The 22,105-nt window shown below is 42.6% G+C and overlaps 1 protein-coding gene across 1 annotated transcript; it reads right to left on the minus strand.

The window, feature by feature from the left end:
• Positions 1-209: 209 nt before the first annotated feature.
• DNAJC8 (DnaJ heat shock protein family (Hsp40) member C8) lies at positions 210-21,382 on the minus strand. Its single transcript, XM_065930186.1, has 9 exons — positions 21,280-21,382; positions 18,038-18,139; positions 12,009-12,065; positions 8,805-8,871; positions 8,189-8,283; positions 6,602-6,673; positions 3,608-3,699; positions 2,539-2,614; positions 210-1,014 (listed from the first exon to the last, which is right to left on the minus strand). The coding sequence occupies exons 1-9, from the start codon at positions 21,355-21,357 to the stop codon at positions 892-894; spliced, it is 762 nt and encodes a 253-aa protein (XP_065786258.1). The 5' UTR covers positions 21,358-21,382; the 3' UTR covers positions 210-891.
• Between the last annotated feature and the right edge of the window lie 723 nt (positions 21,383-22,105).

Below are 22,105 nucleotides of genomic sequence, written 5' to 3' on the forward strand. Positions count from 1 at the left end.
GTGCCATTGCCTTCTCCGATAAGCTGTAGCTAATCCTCCCTAAAAGGTGCCAATGATCTATATTCCCATTTGCAGGTGAAGAAAATTAAGGTTCAGCACGTAAGTGGTCAGAAGCCAGGTCTGTCCAAATCCAAGCACTGTGCAGCTGGGCCGAGCCCAACAGGAGACGCACCCGTGGGATAACACCTGAGCATCAGTCCATGAGCGGCTAGGGTATAAAAATTTATTACACATACAGAATATTACCACTAACAAATGCAGACAGGCGAGGACACCACAGCACGGGATGGAGCACGGCTAGCTCTTTGGAAAGTGAATGGGTTGGGGAGCTTGGAGCCTCATGCCACGCAGGCTGGCCAGTCAGATGGGAAAGCACATGCCTAACTCCAGGGACGTCGGGCGTCCAGGGACCGCGCTGGGTGTCGGCGGCCTTCCCATCTGATCTGGGGCTTCGAAGGACACCACGCCCAGAAGCGAGCAACCGAAGCGAAGGGCTTCCTAAGGTGGCCCAGGCTTGTCCCTGAAGTCACGGCAACACCAGAGTCAGCAGTGTGTTTAACTGGATGATTTCCACAAACTACACACGACGTTTCTAACCATCACACTCGGTGAGGTACAAAACATGAAGCTACAGGCTGTGGGAAGAGAAGGCAGCACCTTCCAGTCCCAGCTGGTCTGGGGGGTGAGGGAGCGGGGGGGTTCTTTTTAAACCAAGCCCCTCATTTCAATGTACAAAAGAATTACTCTGATCGGTATTAAACTGTATTGAAAACAAAATGGACTAAAAAGCAAATACTACTCTATGTTGGGGTGAAAATGGGAGGAAAGAATGAGTCCTTCAAAGCAGGAGGGAGACAGTCGGGGAAGGTTCTGGGCCGTGACCCTTGGCGGTCACTCACGCTGCTCCATTTTTACTTTTGGTGGTCTCAGGAAGGTCCGGTTTTTCTTCTCTTTCTTTCCTTTTGTATTGGCTTGGAAGTTTCGCCAGCTGTCCACGCGACCATCTCGACTTTCCTAAACACAAGAGGGGTCTGAGGTGAGGAAACCAATTGGGGAAAGGAAGAGCTACACCTGCTCTGTCATCCCCCTTGTATGCCAACCTGGCCTGGCCCTCTGGAATTATTACAGTATAACAAAGCAGAGGCTTCCCTCTACTTCCATGGGCCCAAGAAAGAGTCATACCACCTCCTAGTAGGCAGGATGAGCCACAAGCTGAAAAGGAGGATGAGATAAGTAAAACTCATGACAATGAGGCTATCCTTTGCTGGGGACCTCTGGCCTAAATGTTTAGTGCTGTTTCTAATAATAGTGCATGCTATTTCTAATCCTAACGTATGGATGTGAGAGTTGGACCATAAAAAAAAAAGCTGAGCACTGAAGAACTGACGCTTCTGAATTGTGCTGAAGAGAAGCACTCTTGTGGAGAAGACTCTTGAGAGTCCCTTGGACTGCAAGGAGATCAAACCAGTCAATGTTAAAGGAAATCAACCTTGAACATTCACTGGAAGGACTGATGCTGAAGCCAAAGCTCCAATACTTTGGCTACCTGATGCGAAGAGCTGACTCACTGGAAAATATCGATGCTAGGAGAGGTTGAGGGCAGGAAAAGATGGGGATGACAGAGGATGAGATGATTAGATAGCATCACCGACTCAATGGACATGAACTTGAGCAAACTCTGGGAGACAGTGAAGGACAGGAAAGTCTGGTGTGCTGCAGTCCATGGAGTTGCAGAGTCAGATACGACTTAGTGATTGAACAACATTTCTAACCCTCATAAAAAGCTGTGGTGTGTCATGCCACCACCACTTCAAAAACAAGGACACCAGGGCTCAGAGGCTGCATCCTTTTCTCAAAGCTATCTGTCTGGCCAGCAGTACAGTCACTCTTTCCCCCACACCTTCCTTCTGCCCCTTAAAATTTGGATGGAGGTGTGAAACCAGCATAATGCCTGGCAGCTGTGCTGGGAGGACCACAGGAATCCTTCCCCCTTATAGAGGGGCCTTCTCATTTTCTCTCTCTGCACACATGTGGTGGGACAGAAACAAAGCCATCATCTCTGGTTAGCCTATCCCTATCCTGAATCCTAAATGTTAACAGAAGATAAGACCAAATGTGGCTCAATTCAGGAAACCGGGCTGAGCCTCTGAAGGATGAACCAGGATATCAAAGAGGAATAAAGCCCGAAGTCTCTCTGCAGGCAGGACACTGGGGGTTACAAGAACCTCGGGTTCTACTCACAGACCTCTAAGTGGGGCACTGCTCCATGTTTATCCCTAAATTAAATGTGTGAACCACTGTCTTGAGCCCATTTGGCAGCTGTGCCTATCACATCCCTGCCAACAAGCTCCGCAGTAGAGAGGTGGCTGAGCCAGAACTCGGTCCCCAAAGCCCCTACTCTTCCCCACACGTGCCATCTCCCCAACAGTCTGCCCCAGGCAGACTGCCCCAGTCCTGGGACTGCCCAGCAATCAAGTTTCTCAGCTGGGAAGCTTTCTCCCTCTGGAATAAGAATCCCCCATCACCTTGGAAACTCACCTCAAAATTTTTCTGCCACTCCCTTTCTCGTTTGGCTTTTTCTTGAGCTTCAATCTCTTCCTCCCGTTGTCGCTTCCTAGGAGGAAAACCAAACCACAGGATTTAGATGGTATTTGGAGACTGTGTTAACCATACAAGTTAGGAATCTTCCCCACAGAAGCCAGTGTACAAAGTAAGTTAATTCCCTAGGGTTCTCCTGGAAAGGGCTCAGAGCACTTCATGAATGTCTCATTCTAAAACATGCAGATGAGACTGTGGGCAGGGCTGTGGGGCAAAATACAGACACTACCAATACAGAGATAGACAGATCAGGTCAAAGCCCAGCCAACACTAATCGGAGGTTCTGGGCTCAGACCCTGACAAAGCCATGTTGAGAACCCAGGCCACCTTAATTCTGTGACAGTGACCATCACAAGAGCACAAGTTCTCGTTCAGGAGGATTTCTGCGCAAAACCCTATCCCCAAACAAGCCATTTCACACAATCCCAACTAACAAAACCTAGTTATGGCTGAACACCAATCAACAATACAAAATATGTAAACTAAATTAACCTCAAGATTTTTATTTTTTTTGGTCACACTGCTTGCTTCTGAGATCTTAGTTCCCTGACCAGGGATCGAACCAGACCCTCAGCAGTGAAAAGCATGGAGCTCTAACCACTGAACATCAGGGAAGCCCCAGCCTCAAGATTTCCGATGAGGAAGACAAATCACACTTCAGGACAATAAGTATATTCTAAGAGATCACATTGTACAGCACTAAATACTCACCAAAATTGCAGCCACTATTCACACAAACGGCTCTGGCCTCAGTAACTGCCTACTTCACTCCAAGGAATCAGGAAGAAAACACACAGCACTCCTGATTATAAACGCCCTAAGGACAAGCCTATTCAGTATTTCCCAGAAGTCAGACAGAATGCCTTACCCTAGTGATTCAAAACTTTTGCTATTTCAAGTATTTAAATGATGCACTGCATAGTAATTGCTTCATCAGAAAAATCCTCAAAGACCATCTTGGTTAATCTAGCTATTTAGACATGGCTTAAACGAATATACCAATATATACCTTTCATGCATCTCTTTGGCTTCTCTCTCTTTCCTTTTAATTTCCAGCTCAGCAAAGAGTTTCATTGTCTGTTTGTATACTGCTTGTTTGAACTATAAAAAAAAAAAGAACAAAGAAAAGTAAATATTTTATCAGCAATTTGAATTAAATATTTTTTGATGGCACCCAGGACAAAAGCAAATTAGACCAACAAGGAAAAACTGATGCTGGCTCTCTCCTGGGAGATAAATAACACATCCGTCTATGAACTCTTCCACATGGGGATGACACAGAGGAGTCTTGCGAGGGTAAAAAAGCACCAATGAGGAAAACAAAAGCAACTCGATGCTTATCACAACCGTTGAAATTTCAGAGGGCCCTTTCCAACTGGCAAAAATAACATCCAATTTTTCTTTGTTCACATATTTTATAATTAGTCTGAGTGAGGCACCACTTGAGGTACAACTAGAGATACGCAGATGCCATCAAGCAGACCAGTCCCGGAAGTCTCCCAGCTGAGGCAGAGCTACTAGTTGTCCCCATCCTCACCCCATTATCTCTTCCCCCTTCTTGTGACAATCCCTTATCTCAAGGCACATGGCCACCCAGCATAAATGCCTGCATTTCCCAAGCTTCTCTGTAGCTAGGTGTGGCCATGTAACTTAAGTTTCAGCGAATGAGTTGTAAGGAAAAGTGATGCAGCTACTTTCGGGAATGTGCTTGGAGGGAGCACATTCTCCCTTCCTGCCCTCTCCTCCTACCCTGCTGCGAGGGGTGACAACATCTCCTGGACTGCAAGAATGAAGTAGACACACTTGGCAGAGCTACTGGAGGCCCCCGAGCCCTCGAATCCACACAGTGCAGCGGCCATGCTCCCAAAGACGGCTGCACGGGGGAGAAATGGCACTCACTCGTTCAAACCACCATCGTCTGGGGGCTCAGCTGGACCCATTGAAACTGGGTATCCTGACTCACACATTGACAGAAGCAGATAACACAATGTTATATTTATAACACAATATAAATACTTTGTATATTTTCAATATACAAAGAAATATAAAAAAATAACCCATCATGTAGATTTCATAGGGTTTATATTCTAAAATCAGAGACACTAGAGCAAAGGATGATATATGGAAAAAAAGGGAAATAAAGGAATCCTCAAATTACCATCACTTCTGAACACTGTTACCTGCCAGGCACTGCTCAAGGAGAGCAATGCTGACAAACTCCAGTCCCTAATAAGGACAATTACAGAGGCAATGGAATCCATATGAATATTTCAATATTTTTAAATGAACCGTTTCTGGTGATTTTAATTTTTTTATATTTCTCTGCTTTTTCTGAATTTTCTGTCAGTAGCATGTGTTCCTTTATAATTGGGGCGGGGGGGAGGGGAATAACTAAAAACGGGTAAGGTTCTGAACAACAGAGAGGGACCAAGGAATATTTATAAGAGTATTCGAAAAAGACTAAAAAGGATAAAGAGAAGGGAAAATAGGGCTGACGAGAAAAAACTACAATACTGAAATGGAGTAAACCCAAAATACAGCGGAAAAGATGGCCTAACAGATGGCACCCCACTCCAGTACCCTTGCCTGGAAAATCCCATGGACAGAGGAGCCTGGTGGGCTGCAGTCCATGGGGTCGCTACGAGTCGGACACGACTAAGGGATTTCACTTTCACTTTTCATTTTCACACATTGGAGAAGGAAATGGCAACCACTCCAGTGTTCTTGCCTGGAAAATCCCAGGGACGGGGGAGCCTGGTGGGCGGCCGTCTATGGGGTCGCACAGAGTCGGACATGATCGAAGTGACTTAGCAGCACCAGCAGCAGCAGCAACAGCAACAGCTCGCAAGAAGCAGTGTTACCACACAGGAGAGGGGACCAACTGCTGATTGAAGAAGCTGATAGGAAGCAGCCCTAGCAAGACAGCTGCCCCTCTGTGAATCTTTTAAGATAAGCATGTGGATCAAGCTACTTGACCTAACTGAAATTTTTCAGGCTAGTGACGCAATGAGACACAAATATATAAGTGGAGTCTCTTTCTTAACCAATCCCCATTGAAGAACCCACAGGATTGACATGCTTGCCATCTCCCTGGAAGCATGTGATTCCCTGAAGCACAATGGGGACCCGCAGCTGGCAGACAGCTGTGTACCCAGAGTCACTGTGGTTGCTCCCAAGCTGACTATCCCAGCTGCAGCTGCACTGTACTTAGGTGATTTAAAACATCACAGAAATTGATGAGTGTGGTTACAAAAACAAATATTTGCTGGTGCGTTTATTTGCTGGGTCTTCCTTGCTGCATGGGCTTTTCCCTAGCTGTGGTGAGCAGGGACTACTCTCAAGCAGCAGTGCACAGGCTTCTCATTGCGGTGGCTTCTCTTGTTGCGGAGCACAGGCTCCAGGGCATGCAGGCTTCAGCAGTCCCCGTGCGTGGGCTCCGTAATTGCAGCTGCGTGCTCAGTTACTCTGAGGCCTATGGGAGCTTCCCAGATCAGGGATTGAACCCATGTCTCCTGCACTGGCAGGCGGATTCTTTACCACTGAGCCACCAGGGAAGCCCTAGTTGGTTCTTTTAAAACCAAGTGGAATGCTTTAGAAAGAGTTAAACCTAAGACTCTAAAAATAACTGCTGTTGAAGTCAAGATACAGGTGAGGTACCTGAAAAAAACAATCTAGGATTCTGCTCTTGATCTGCTTCATGGGTACCTCAATTTGCAATGTTCTTCAGGAGAAATTAAAAGCAGGAACTATGGACGATGCTTTGAGTGTTTTATAAAGTCAAGTGTGAGCTCCAACAAGCAGACACATCCTCAAAGGAAAAGCCGTAGTCCTCTGTCCCCCAAAGAGTTGGATTTTTCAAAAAACAGAATGAATGGACCTGTTAATATTTTAAGGTAAACTGCTTCCAGCATGTGCACATCAATCTTCAAACCTCCCTGTCTTTAACCCAACGGCTGTGAACCATTCACATGAAATGAAGTGGCTTTTCCCATTTCGAACCTACCAGCTCAGGGTCATCCTCCTCCACATTTGTAGGCTTTCCTTCCTTCTTTAATTGCTTTTTTCGCTCTTTCACCTAAAAAGAATTTTTTTTCCATCAAAAAATGAGCACTTATACTTTGAGAATATCCATTAAGCTGCACACATATGATGTATGCACTTTTCTACAGTTGTAACAAAAAGTCTGCATTAAAAAAAGATAAGCCCCTGCCTCCCCTCCAAACCAGCAATGCAATAGAAGAAAACGAGGAACCAGGCTCCTTTCTCCACCTCATCTAAAATCCAACACCGTGGGACAAACAGGGGAGCTGTCCCCAACTCACATACCAGGTCAGATCCAAAGAGTCTTTGCTACATTGAACAGATTATGCATTTATCTTTCAGGGCTTGTGGTTATATATTTACAGCAAAGAAAGTAGATCTGTCAAGTTTTAAAGAAGCTACAGAATTTGTAGCATCAAATATGGTTGTTTTCTGGCATTTCTACACCTGCATTCTGGGAAACCTCTTTAAACCAACAATTTTCACATCATTTTGGCCACCACTGAGATCCCCCCCAGAAAATAAATATACCCATTCAACTAAGAATGGCATTTACTCCAATAAATAACCATTCAGTCCAGCAAAACGTCAAGCGCCTTCCAAGCTCAGAAAGGTCCTACTGCCACCCTGTGGTCAGACAGCCTGACAGTGGTGGCTCCTTTACAGGCAAAATAGAGAGGAAGGGTAACTATTACAATAATTCGTGGACAAATTGTCAGGTCCTTTCCTGGGGGTCTACCAGAATCTGGCCCTTGAATTCCAGCATCTGACCAACAAGACACAGTTACGGCAGTCTGTCTATTTTTTTACTCATTTCCTTCATCTAAACTGGCCTCATTACTATGATTGGTTATAGAGTTGTTACAGATACCAAAGCTCTTCAAATGAAAGGTCACATCTATATTCCTTCCCAACAGAAATTGCCCTTATAAAACAGCCTCAAGAGTTTTGCCCCAGCAGGTGAAAAATTAAAACAGAGACCTTTCTTAAGATAGCTATTAGAAAATAGTTAAGATAGTTTCTTAACACTTCCCACCACTCAGATTTAGGTTATTGCAAAAAAATAAAGCCAGCTATAACTGAATTCATTTCAGTTGAGTCCTTCCCAACCCTGCTATTAACAGACATGTACCTCCTCCTGTTTTTTTTTAATGTACTCATATGGCCTTGCCGACGTTCTCAAGCCCCTGTTTCAGCCCTTTCACAGAGAGGAGGATAACAGTCCAGGGCCAAGCAGCAGCATGGCGGCTCTACTGTTCCACCCTCAGAACGGGGCGCAGCGCCGAGAGGACAGGAAGAGCTTTCCGCACACGGGACTGCTGCGGAGAGAGCTAGGTGCAGCGTCCTGGCCATGCACCCGAAGCGCTAGGAGTGAATGCCAGCTTCAGGCACGCACTGCATATGGCCACCGCCGCCGCAAAGGAGCGGAGACCACGGGAGCAGCCAGGCCAGGCCGGCGTTGCCATGTCAACGTGAACATTTACCCTCCGTAGGGTGCCCAAGGCGTGCTGATACTTCCTGTAAACACAGCAGTACTATAAATACTTACGGTGTGCTCCACGTATTCTTTTCCTGCCTGAATTACATCCAGGGCCCTCTTCTTTTGTTCCTGATCCAGTAGCAACTTGTAAGCTTTGTCCACAGCTAATGCAAAACATTGAAATTAACTGTTTCTGCAAACACCCTCTCAAAGTCTGAACTCTACTCAGGCAGTGCAAATGGCCTTGTGCCATCTAAAAGCATTCCCTACTTTGTTAAATTATTTACTGTTGTTACACTAATTTAAAAGCATACAACTATAGCAATGACTTTCTCTGAGAGCCTTGGAAGAAAATTAAATATATGCTCAAGGCTAATTACACCATATCTAGATTTAATTCAGTGATCAAATTCTTCCAATTATTTTTTATGTTCAAAGGAAAAAAAAAAAAAATGAGCCTACGCAGTAATAGTCTTTGTTGGCACACACAAGTTTTAACTAAGCAAAGTTAAGGTCTATTTCTAAACAGCAACATTCTGCTTTGAATGACAACTACTCTGAAAACCACAGCTTCTTCATGACCAGAAGACAAAACTACAACATTCTTTTCTTGATCCAGGACTAGGAACAGTTAGTCCTTAGCATTGACACAATGTTACTCACAGGCAGGTAAATTTACAAATACCTTCAAAAGCCTTTTGTGCTCTGTCAGCATCATCTTGATTTTTGTCAGGATGCACCAGTATGGATAACTATAATCAAAGAAAAGTTAGTTTTTCAGTAAGAGGACTATTTAGTAACTCTTTACCTTCACTGCACCTCTCTACAACCAAAAGCTCTAAGATAGGAGGGCAAAAACTGTTAGCCAGAAGCAATTTTTTAAAAATTGATAAATGTCATAAAATGCCCAGAGGTATTATATTAGTCCTTAATAAAATTCAAATATCAACAGGTAAATGCACACAGGTGGAAAACAGCTAGTTGAGAACAAATATCAGCCTAGCATCATGAAGATGCTCTGATAATTTGGGTGAGGAAAGGGAAAAATGAAAAGTACCAAGTTCCTTTTATTTTTCTTGTATGGAGCACTGAAAAGTATTAAACAGGTCTGACATATCATCTCTTTACTGAAAGAATTTCTAATATGAAGCAGTAGCTCTCAGTTCCGGCTGTGTTTGAACCTTGTGAAGATTTTTAGGAATACAGAGGTCTACTTTCCAACCTGAGACCTTCTGAATGAGTCGCTGGCATCTGTACTTTTTAAATCTCTTCTAAATCTCTACTAGACTGTGTATCACACAGACTTCCCAGGTGGCTCAGTGATAAACAATCCGCCTGCCAATGCAGCAGACTCAAAAGATGTGGATTCCTTCCCTGGGTCGGGAAGATCTCCTGGAGTAGGAAATAGCAACCCACTCCAGTATTCTTGCCTGGAAAATTAAATGGACAGGGCAGCCTGGCAGGCTACAGTCTACGGGGTGGCAAAGAGTCAGGCATGACTGAGCATAGCAAACCAAGAGACTGGGTATCAGATGATATTATAGAAAGGAATTGGTGTTGATCTGTTAGGTGTGACAGGCAGTTATGCAAGAAAATGTCCTTTTGGGGAGGGAATATATGTATACTTATGGCTGATTCACATTGTTGTATAGCAGAAACACAACACTGTAAAGCAATTATACTCCAATTAAAAAAGAAAAAAGAAAATGTCCTCTTACTTTGGTGGGATAACTGCTTCAGTATTTAGGTGTTAAGTATCATGGTGTCTGTAATTTACAATTCAGCCAAAAATACACAGCTACTGAAGGAAACCACTGCATACAGATGGTGAATATATGGGCTCTCATTGCTTTATTCTTTTTAAAATATAATTAAAACTTCTTATGACTAAAAAATTAAAAACAAAACCCTCCACAGGTGACCCTTTCAGACAGCCAGGGTGAAGAACCACTGACCTGTCACTGAAAGACAGAAACAGCGTGAACACAGGGACTGTGGTGGGATGAAAGCAAGTGGGCATCTAACGCTAAGCCCAGGATTACTGGAGCCAGAGTCCTGGCTTCCAATTCCAACTGCAGTCACCAACTGGCTGTGAGACCTTCAGCAGTCCACTTAATCTCCGCCTCGGTTTCCTCCTCTGTAAGTGGGACAACACTGTGTACCCTTAGATCACTGGATTGTCGTAAAGATGAAATGAGATAATGCAAGTAAAGGACTTAGCATATACCAATACACATAAACAACAGCACCTAAAGAAGACCTCTTCTAACTGCTTTATGTGTGTAACCTCAGGCAAATCCTTATAACAATCCCAGGGTAGTCACCATTGTTACGGGAATTTTACAAATGAGGTAACAGGGCACAGAAAAGTTGAAAGTAACTTGCCAGAGCTCACAGTGCTTGTAAGAGGTACAGCCAAGACTGAAACTCAGTCATACAGCTTCAGCACAGACTCTTAACTACTGGGGCCTATTAACGACTAAATAAAAAAATCTTACTGAGTTCTTTGTATTGTTATACAAATAGTCTAAAAGTTTTTACTATGAATTTGAATAAATGCTTATTTAACTGGGAAAAACTGCTAATGTACTTCATTAGAAAACTAGAAATTGTAGAAAAAGAGGCAAACGCTGAACATAAGTGCAGAGTAGAACTCAGGAACCAAAAAAAACTATCAAGTTATACCATGGGAAATGACTGGGTAGGCAAAGATTAAAAATACCTTGGCTTCATAATAGATCTGAAGATGATTATGAGTCAGCGATGGCCAGGCAATGACTGTACTGAAAAAGCAATCATAGGGAACTTCCTGGCGGTGCAGGGGTTAAGACTCTGTGCTTCCACTGCAGGGGGTGCAAGTGTGATCCTTGGTGGGGGAACTAAGATCCTGCATCTTTCACAGTGTGGCCAAAAAAAAAAAAAAACCTTTTTAAATAAAGTACATAAAAAATATAAGCTGAAGAAAAAAGAAATTTTAAAGACATGAAATATACAGAAAATTTAATTTACAAAGATATTAGAGGGAGTATGATTATTCAGCTCATAAAGGAAAAGGCTGGGGGTTACTCAGCTGTCAAAACTGGACTGAAAGTCAAAGTGTTGGTAGCTCAGTTGTGTTTGACTCTTTGTGACCCTATGGACTGTAGCCCGCCCAGCTCTTCTGTCCATTGGATTCTCCAGGCAAGAATACTGGAGTGGGTAGCCATTCCCTTCTCCAGGGGATCTTTCCAACCCAGGGACTGAACTCAGGTCTCCAGCAGGGCTCGAACCCAGGTCTCCTGCATTGCAGGCAGATTCTTTTCCGTCTGATCCACCAGAGAAACCCCAGACTGGAAGGGTGTTTTAAAAGGCTACTATAAACTCTATAGCCTGAGTTATTAAATATTAGAATAAGCAATAATCAGAGGTCTTGGATCTCCTTTCTGAGAGAACTTTCTGAAAGCACTCTTTATATTAAACCAGATATCTTTTGAGTATTCATATAGGTTCACAAAAGAAATAATTATTGAGAAATGGGATCTTAAAAGTAAATCACTGCTATGAATCATTTAACATGTACTCTCCTAGGAGCCAGAGGATTTGGTAAGTACTGTACAATATGACTCCATGAAAGCTTTCTACTCTACCTTGTACTTCCCCCTCTTAATTAAGGGGCTGGAGAGATTCTATTTGGATGTAAAATTCATCCTATTCATAGGTAAGCTATGGTCATTCAATTATTTAATATTAAGTCACTGTAATTTTTTTTAAGAATTACAAAATTTAAGGAAAAAAAAAAAGGTTAAATTTTTGCCCAAAAGTTGTACCAGTTAAGTCCTAAGAAAATCACGTGCTCAACACATTTTCAAAAGGTTCAAACTCCACCTATTACAGGAATACAGTACCATACCTGCCGAAACCTCTTTTTTATTTCTTCATCTGTCACTTCAGGATCTATCTGAAGAACCTGGAAGAATCAAAATCAAAATTGTAAAAGAGATTAAAAGAATTTATGGATTTTAGGGACGCGAAATAATTATAATTGGCATCTAACAGTTGTCAGCATTCTAGAACAGTTCTAAAAAATGTTCAAGAAACAGAAATGAGTAAACCAGTAACAGAGTAACAGCTATAGTGTTTCAGGGTTCTCAATTAATTCAGTGGTTACTTTCACTCCATCAGAAAAATAATAAATTACCCTATAACCAGTACATGCTTCCAGACCATGAGAAAAATGTTGCCTTCCTCCTTCATTCACTCCTTTTCATTAAGAAAAGCACCCACCCTCTACTTATCTTTGCAAATGTGGAGAAAGTATAGCAACTCAACAAGGAAATAATTAGGCTTGCCACCTGTTTGTTTTTTTAAATGAGGGAAAACTGTTGATCTTAAAATAAAGTACCCCCCACAAGACTATTTGAATTTTTTTTTAACAACAGTAAAAGATGTTTATCAGTTTTCACAATCAACTAAATAAAAGATAATTACAACTGCAAGTCATAATGGAAACATTTATAAAATTATTACATACAATTTGGAGGTTTAAGTAGAGTGATGTGGTAAGTGGAGATACATGTACATGCACATGTTTTCATCTATCCAGGCAGTCTGTCTTGTGGTTGGTGCATTTAATCCATTTACATTTAAGGCAATTATCAATATGTATGATCATATTACCATTTTCTGAATCATTTGGGGTTTATTTTGTGTAGGTCTTTTCCTTCTCTTGTGTTTCCTGCCTAGAGGAGTTCCTTCAGCATTTGTTGTAAAGATGGTTTGGTGGTGCTGAATTCTCTTAGCTTTTGAGTGTTTGGAAAGCTTTTGATTTCTCTGTCAAACATAAACAAGAGTCTTGCCAGGTAGCATATTCTTGGTTGGAAGTTCTTGCCTTTCATCACTTTAAATATATCCTGATTTTCACCTCAATTCAGAAATTTGACTTGGCTCCATGTTAAAATTTACACAAATTTACTCAATGGTTCTCAACTAAAAACTAAAATAGTTATAACTGAGGTTTTTTGTTTTTTTAGGACAATTAGAGTTATTTGAGTGTGGACTCTATGCCCGATGATGTTTATTGAATTACAGTAATGTGGTCTTTCCTAGGTGTGGTAATAGTGTTGTGATTATGTGGAAACGTGTTCTTGTTTGGAGAAGAGGCAGGCTAAGATACTTAGGCATGAAGCATCAATGTCTACAGCTTACTTTCAGATGATTTGGCAAAAATGAAGAGGGTATGTATAAATATAGGGCTTCCCAGTCACTCAGAGGTAAAGAATCCACCTGCCAATGCAGGAGACACAGGTTCGATCCCTGGATGGAGAAGATTCCTGGAGAAGGAAATGGCAACCTGCTCCAGTATTCCTGCCTGGGAAATCACATGGACAGAGGAGCCTGGTGGGCTACAAACCATGGGGTCACAAAAGAGGTGGACATGATTTAGCGACTAAACAACAAAAATGTATAAATATACACATACCAACACACACACGCCAAAAGTTATTTTTCTAAGACTCAGATCATATATACACTGATCACTGCAACATATATTCACTGAGTGCCTTCAAAGTTAGCTAATCCAACTCCTTTCCTGTCTTTAAGCATTGGAGGTGCCATATGTAGGCATGAAACACAGTAAAGACAACAGGCCTATACCAGCCCAAACCTCTTTGAAGCCAGTTTACACATTCAATACAAATTTATGAGCAATCTGGATTGCTAGATAACTGTGCTCACTACTGTTCTCTTGGAATTTAAGGTCCACAAGGGAAGGAACAGACAAGTCACAAGTAATTCTTACCAAAATGATAAATACTATGTCAATCAGTATGACTCAAAGGAAGCACACAGGTCTGTTCAGATTCTTGGAAGATTTTTCTGAGCTCCTACTATGTCTCAGGCTTTGGGGATGCTGCAAAGAAAAATCCACAGTCTTGGACCCCAGACAGTGAATAAATCATCACACAGAAATGAAAACACTTGACTGTGGCATTTACATCAATATAACTTCCTGAACTCAAATAAAGTGCAATTGTCACCTTTAGGATCTTCTGCTTGAAAGAGAAATCCAGTCTTAGATCCTATCTGAACTCTCTGACCTGAGAATAATGTGCAAGTTCCAGAGTCCTGTGAGACAAATATCTTTCTTTCCAAAGTGCCAAACAAGATAAACAGAAAAAAGGAACATGAAGAAGGCAGGACTGAGCAGGAGCACAGATTCATCTAAGCTTATGAAAGGAAGTAGGGGAGGAAACATTCTTAGAATGCATAAAAGAAAGATGCTCGCATAACAGCTGATGGTTAGAAATATGTCCAAATAGGGAGCTGCACTGATGGTGGGGTGGGGGTAGGGAATGCCCCGTGGATTAGAATTCCTGTAATAAGACCCCTCGGCGTCCCTCTTCTATCTGATGCTCAGTAAAATGGTACATAGGACGACTACTCACATTTCAATTTACAGCCAATAGGACAGCTATTATGACATCACTTCTTACTAGGAAAAGACCAGTCTGCTTGCTTCTGGACAAAAGTCTGATTCATTTAGATGTCTCAAGAGTTGTTGCATGAAGAAACAGAAGTATTTCCCTAAACTGGAGATTTTTTTCCTACATGGAAGATTTTGTTTTTTCCTTAACAGAAAGATTTCCTAAATTTCTAGGCATACCTAATCCTGACTTAGGGCCAAAAATCAACTTTACAAGAAGACAATGGGGGTGGAGGGTGGATGAATTAGGAATTTGGGATTAACAGATACACACTACTACATATAAAACAGATAACAAGGACCCACTACTATACAGCACAGGGAACTATATTCATTACCTTGTAATAAGCTATAATGGAAAAGAATCTGAAAGAGAATATATATTTACACACGCACACACACACACATATATATGCATGACTGAATCACCTTGCTATACACCTGAAACTAGCACAACACTGTATATCAACTATACTTCAGTTTAAAAAGACGACAATGACACCCATACTATAAAGCGGCCAGCATATTTGTCAAAAAAGAGAAAAGACAAAAGTTCTAATGGATAGTCATGAAGTCCTACAAACTTAAACATCACCTTGCACCTCCTCAAGTGTGTCAACCTTACCGTATTCTTTACACATTCACACATACTTCCTACAGCCAGGACAGGAGATATGGAGCAGTCAGTTCCACTTCCAGAACCACAGTAACTGGCAGGACGGCAAAATCCTAGCACTCACCCCAGTCCCCACAATGTTACTCCTCATCAATCAGATCTCCATAGAAAACACGAATTATCTTAACGATTAAAGGGGTAAGCTATACAATCAAGTGATCCCCATTCACAGTATATACTACCTCAATTTAAAAGTACAACAGAATGGATATACCGTCAAATTCTTTTATCACCTTTCAAATATATCATCTTCCCCTCTTTCCTCCCCAAAATCATAACTAAATGATTAATAATCAGTTAAGTCACGCTTAATTAATGATTAGTTATGATTAAGTTTCAGCTTTTTCATTTTCTTCTTCTCCTTCAAATATGTTAAGTGGGACCACGCAAAGTAGACATCTCCTTCAGGTAAGGGAGTCAAGATGGCCCAAGCAGAGCGTCAGAGTCTATCTGGGGCAAAGAAGACAGGAACCCCAGGAGACCTGTCAGCCAATCACGTGGTGCTGGAACCCAAACTGGGTGAGAAGAGCATCCACAGAAGGGCAGCTCGACAGGAAGTGCCAACGTGGGTTGAAGAGGGCATCTCTATGAACAGGCAGCCTGCCCCACGGTGGCAGAACCTAAGCAGGGTGAGACTGCCAATATGGATGGACAGAGAGTGCAGGAGCCCATCAAGGACATCTCCGTGAAGCCCAAGCCTAGCATGGGGTGTGTGGGCCGAGGCACAGTGAGGGGGGTGCCCACGGAGGAGGGCATCAGTGTTACAGAGCAGCCCAACTGGGACTAGGAGCCCAGGTATCACTGGCACAGAGAGCTGGAACATGAGCAGAGTGAAGAGGGTGACCTGGAAGTGGAGTCAGAACCCAAGAAAGGTGACGAGGGTGTTCCCAGAGGAAGGTAGCCTGACACGGGGTGTCAAAGCCAGAGCAGGGTGGGAAGGATGCCTGCCTGATGGGGAGGATGCCGGACCCAAGAAGGATGAAGACAGCTCCCGGCGGGTGGAGGGCAGGCACGGGAGGCAGAGCCAGGAGACACACACCCACAAGTGAAGGTGACCCGGCAGGGGAAGAGTTCAGAGGTGGGGAGAAGGGTTTCTGCACAGGGAGGCAACCTGGGGTGGGTGTGAGAGTGAAGGAGGGAGGGGAGGGCGCTCACACAGGGAAGGGAGGGGAGGTCAGGCTCATACAGGGGATCAATTAGTACACATGCATATATTAGACAGTGGGAGGGCCTTGGTTAAGAATTTGCCTTGCAGTGCAGGGAACAAGGGTTTGATCCCTGATCAGGGAACTAAGTTCCCACAGGCCAAGGAGCGACTAAGCCTGCGTGCCACAACTACTGAGCTTGTGGGGCGCAGCTAGAGAGTCCATGCAACGCAACCAAACATTCCACACAATGCAGTGAAGGTCCTGTGTGCCGCAACTAAGACCCGAGGTAGCCAAATGAATGAATAAAATACCAGTGCTTCAAAAAATAAAGATAACAGGAGCCAGACTGCTATCAGAGAAGGGAACTATGAACATTGGAAGAAAACGTCCTAGAATAAACCCTGTGGTGTTGGGTTGAACTTTGATGTAATACATGTATATGTGTGTACACACAGACACACACACGCCTTAGCCCCATCTACCAACAGGCCCTGGGGGTAATGACTATGGCAATGGGTATGCCCAGCACTCAAATCCTGACTTCTAAATATCATCCTTCATTGAAAGGAATTCAAGAGATCCTCAAAGAGATGGTTAATTCAAGGTTGGGTTCAGAGAAGTACAAGAGTGCCTACGAATCAAAGAATGATTAAAAAAAAAAAAAGATAAGCACTGGCATGAAAGTAACCTGCTGGTCAAATCTGGGATATCTGAACAACAGAATAAATAATATTGAATCATAACCCACTGAATAAAACAGGAAACCCCAAGTCTACACTGACAAATGAATAAACTGATATCTCAACAAGGACAATATATTCACACATTCTCAAAGTGTTCCTAGAAAGGGGAAAAGAGTTAATTTCATAAGCAAACCTAGCAGACACTTCTTTAAGAGATCAACTTAACATCATTAACAATAGGCTAAATCAAAATCATGTTCCACTTTACAGGTGACAGAGAGAATGCAGTGTCACTCCTGTGCTATTCTTGTCAACATTGCATAAACTGAATCCCACGAGAAGCCACTATGACAAGAAGTCTGCACACCTCAATGAAGAGTAGTCCCCACTCACCACGACTAGAGAAAGCCCCCTCACAGCAATGAAGACCCAGTGCGACTAAATAAATAATACTTAAAAAAAAAATCTACACTTCAAATTAAAAAAAATTTTTTTTTAAATAAACAGGTGTTTTCTTAGATGGAATTATACATGACTATTCTTGCTGTTTGTATATTTCTAATTTTTATAAGAAACATGATTTACTTTTATCAAGAAACATTTGAAGTTATAAAACTAAGGAAATTCAAAAGTGTACATGCCTGTCTATAATCACATGGTCATTTTTTGCTTGTTGAGTTATTTTATTGTGGTGAAACAGGAAAGTTTTAACAAATAAATTAAATCAAAGATCCTAAATTTACCAAGGCTAGCTATTCCATCACACCTGAAAATAAATCTATATATAGCTGGGTTACTGAAAGATGACAGCAAGCTCTGTTCACAATAAAGCCACCCAAGTTCAATTCCAACTATGCATAGCACCAATTAGGTGTGTGTCTGAAGTAAGTCTGCCCACAGCTAGGTAAAATTCCTTATTCCAGGTCACATGAATATCAGACAGCTCACCTCAAACGGGTTCAAATTGAAGTAGGAGGAACCAGGACGAGTCAATCTTTCAATCTGATTTTTGGACGTTAGAACTGAATCTCTCTTCTCTATTTGTTTCACCTAAAATAAAGGGAATAAAAACCTCATTAATAAAGCTCAGTAATGAACTGTAAATTGTCATCTCAACAAGTAACTCACTGACATGGTCAGCAAACATTTATTTGCGTGTCTACATGTTCAAGGTACTTTGCTAAACACTTTAGGAATAATTACAACAGCTACCAATTACTGACTTTTAATATAATGTAAAATTATGAAAACTTTACAGGTGTTTATTCCTCTCAACAACCCCTTATAGTAGGTACCACTATTATCCCCACTTTTCAGATAACAAACCTGAGACTTTGGTCAACTGACTTGCAACCACTCAACTTTTTTGTAACCACTCAGATTTTTGCCCAATCACTCAAGTTATAAACCAGAATTTTAACCCCAACAGTCTGACTCCAGAGCAGAGAGCAAGAAGATTCAAAAATAAATATGTCACACTATTACCTTCAATTTCTACTCTAACGATGGAAGACGTACTTGTGAATGTTTGAACTTAATTCACAACTTTTTAAGAAAGGAAAAATACAATTACACTGAAATAGGCACTAAAAAAATACACCTAAAAAATATGTGGGAGGGAGCAAATAACTCTACCTTTCTAACTCTAATAGAAAAATCCCTGACCTGAACACAATACTAAGGAGAACAAGCAGCAAGCTAGTCCTACAAAAACATCCTTGGTGCTATCGTCAGAACTGAAATTTTAATTGGAATGAACCTCTGGCATATTATATATACTATCTTTATTTCTATGGCCAAAACAGAGTTGGAAAGGATTTCAATAACAGGAAAAGCTAATCCTTCTCAGCATCTTGCCTCTTAACTCTGGTAAAACAGCTAATCTTTCTAGCATCTTCCCTCTTAACTTTTGTAAAATAGCACACAACTCCCCACCTTCCACCATACTCTCTTTTTCCCAGTCTCATTTTTCCTCATAGCACTTACCACTACCTAACACTATATTGTACATCTGTTCATTATTTAGCCTGCTCTATGAGATGAAAGCCCTATGAAGATAGGATTCTTCTTTCTGCTGTCAACTACCATTTCTCCAGGAGCTAAACAATACAGGACCTAGTGCATATCAGGTGCTCAATAAACATAAGCTGAATGATGATTAAATGGCATCTTCTCTCATTAAACAAACCATGCCAGTGAACGTGTAGATCTAAAATTTTAAAAAGGTGTCTGCAGGGCAAGCTCTAGCACTGCTGGAGTTTCATAAGAGATACGGCTCATTTCAATGGGACCACAAAAGGGAAAATCAGACACCCATGATGTTAGTACAGTACCTAATATGAAACCCGTAGCCCATGAGCATATAACTCATTTCATGAAAACCCTTCTGTTCATAATCACTGGGTGGCTAAGAAGAGAGCAAACTACAGCAAAACAGTCACAAGTCATTGCCCCAGAAGAAAATATTCCATCACACACACAGACACACGCACAAAATAACAGTCATCTGTGAAATACAGCTCACAAATGAAATTGACATTAAAATTTAAACAAACCAGGATTGCTTAAAAAAAAAAAAAGCTAGGAAATTAAAACAAGTTCCCCTATAATTGTTCAGTACTCATTATTGTTAGTTGCTCAGTGTCTGACTCTTTGCGATCCCATGGACTGTAGCCCGCCACGCTCCTCTGTCCATGGAATTCTTCAGGCAAGAATATTGGAGAGAAGCCATTCTCTTCTCCAGGGGACCTTCCCCACCCAGGGTTCAAACCCCCGTCTTCTGTATAACCAGCAGATTCTGGGCAGATTCTTTACCATCTGAGCCACCAGAAAACACTGGTACCAGCAAATTAACACTTCAAAGTGAATTAGGCATTTTGAAAGTGGACTATAAATGGACGCACTACGTTGTTTTAAGATGTATTACTTCGGAGAAACTACTATGTAACAAAAGTGAAGTCGCTCAGTCCTGTCCGATTCTTTTCGACTCCATGGACTGTAGCCTGCCAGGCTCCTCAATCCATGGGATTTTCCGGGCAAGACTACTGGAGTGGATTGCCACTTCCTTCTCCAGGGGATCTTCCCGACTCAGGGATGGAACCCGGGTCTCCCGCACTGCAGTAAGTAAGACTCTTTACCGTCTGAGCCACTAGGGAAGCCCAACTATGTAGCAATCACTGTTACAAATACCAGAGATAAAAGGTGAATGTAAAACGGTGCTTAACTCTGAATACATCACAGTCAGGTGGAGAGCAACTCCATTCCTCAAATCCCCGCCAAGCTAAAGTAGTTCACATTCAGCCTTGTTTTTAACTTTTTACAAAGTAGCTTCTTCTTTATATTTTATTAAACTTTCTTTTAACCCTCATTAAAACTCTTGTTTTAATAATAAACTTCGTTCTACAAACGTGAAATTTGATTAGCAAAATCAATGGCTTGAAAGAATGCAGTCACAGTCACGTTAACAGCCATGCAAAAATCCAATCCGAGGTCTTATGCCTCCAAGAGTCATCCTTTTCTTTCATGTATTCGTTCATCCACTCATTCATTCATTTACTCAACACATATTCACTGAGTACTACGCAGTACCCGATGGAGATGCGACAATAAATGAGGCTCAAACCAAACTTACTCCCGTCCTAACATGATACCAAACTATTATCTGCTCTAAGACCCTGAACAAATTATTTCACCTCCCTAAACCTCAGATATGTCATCTGTAAAATGGAGAGTGTCTACACGGCATGATGCACAATGCCTCGCGTTCTCCAATGGCAGAAATAACTGCTAAAACTCACTACAGAGGACTAAGACTGCAGAGTGCTTCCGTTGTGAATACAAACGGGAACTAAGCCGTTTAACTCGCCCCCAGGTAGACCCCATCTCCCAGCCGCAGACAGCACCGGACTACGCCAACTTGGGGAACTCTGCGCGCGCCCAAGCACTTCGTTGGCCAAGCTCGACGCCTCCCCGCAGACGTCAGACCCCCGCCCCTTTTCAGTTTTCCAGGGGATTCCCCGCTGGAGTAGCAGGAGGAGACGCACACACACCCCGAGTCCCCCACCGCCCCAAAGGCCAGACAGGAGGGGCCGCCCAACGGTCCAGGCCAGGAGGATCACTGCCTTCTCCCACGGGGAGGATAGCCCCGGGCGGGGTCGCCCCGGTGCCGCCATTCCTCACTCCGTGTTTACCTCACTGTAGAAGGTCATAAAGGCTTCCTCCGTGCTGCCTCCTCCACCCGAAGCCCCGCTCTCTCCTGGAGCCGCCATTTCCCCGGCCCAGCGACCACGTGACTCTTCTGCGCAGGCGCTACCTCACGTGATTCTTACAGGCCCGCCTCTCTAGCCCCGGCCCCTTCCTTGCGACTCTTAAAGGGGTCGCAGCCCAGCCAGGTACCTTTAAATAAACTTTTAAATTGGGGTTCCCCAGGTGGCGATAGTGGTAAAGAACCCACCAGCAATGCAGGAGACATAATGAGACAGGGGTTCAATCCCTGGGTTGGGAAGATCCTCTGGAGGAAGGCCTGGCAACCCACTCCAGCATTCTTGCCTGGAGAATCCCATGGACAGAGGAGCCTGGCGGGCTCTAGTTGCAAAGAGTAGAACACGACTGAGGCTACAGCCCATACCGTCGCAAAGAGTCGGAGACTGAAGTGATTTAGTACGCATGCACAGATGCCATACAATTAACCATTTTAAAGTGAACAATTCAGTGGTCTTTAGTATATTCCCAATGTTGTGTAATCACCACCTCTGTCTAGTTTCAAAACAGTTGCATCGCCCCAAAAGGACACTTAGTACCTAATAAGCAGTTTCTTCCCATACTTGCCAATGTCTCTATGGACTTACTTAGGCTGGATGGTTCATGTAAATGCAGTCATACAACATGTGACCTTTTGTGTCTGGCTTCTTTCACTTAGCATAATGTTTTCCTGGTTCCTTCGAAACATAGCACACATCATTACTTCATCACTTTTTATGGCTGAATAGTATTCCATCATACGTGTATACCATAATT

This window comes from Muntiacus reevesi, chromosome 3 (genome assembly GCF_963930625.1).
Source record: "Muntiacus reevesi chromosome 3, mMunRee1.1, whole genome shotgun sequence".
NCBI lineage: Eukaryota > Metazoa > Chordata > Mammalia > Artiodactyla > Cervidae > Muntiacus > Muntiacus reevesi.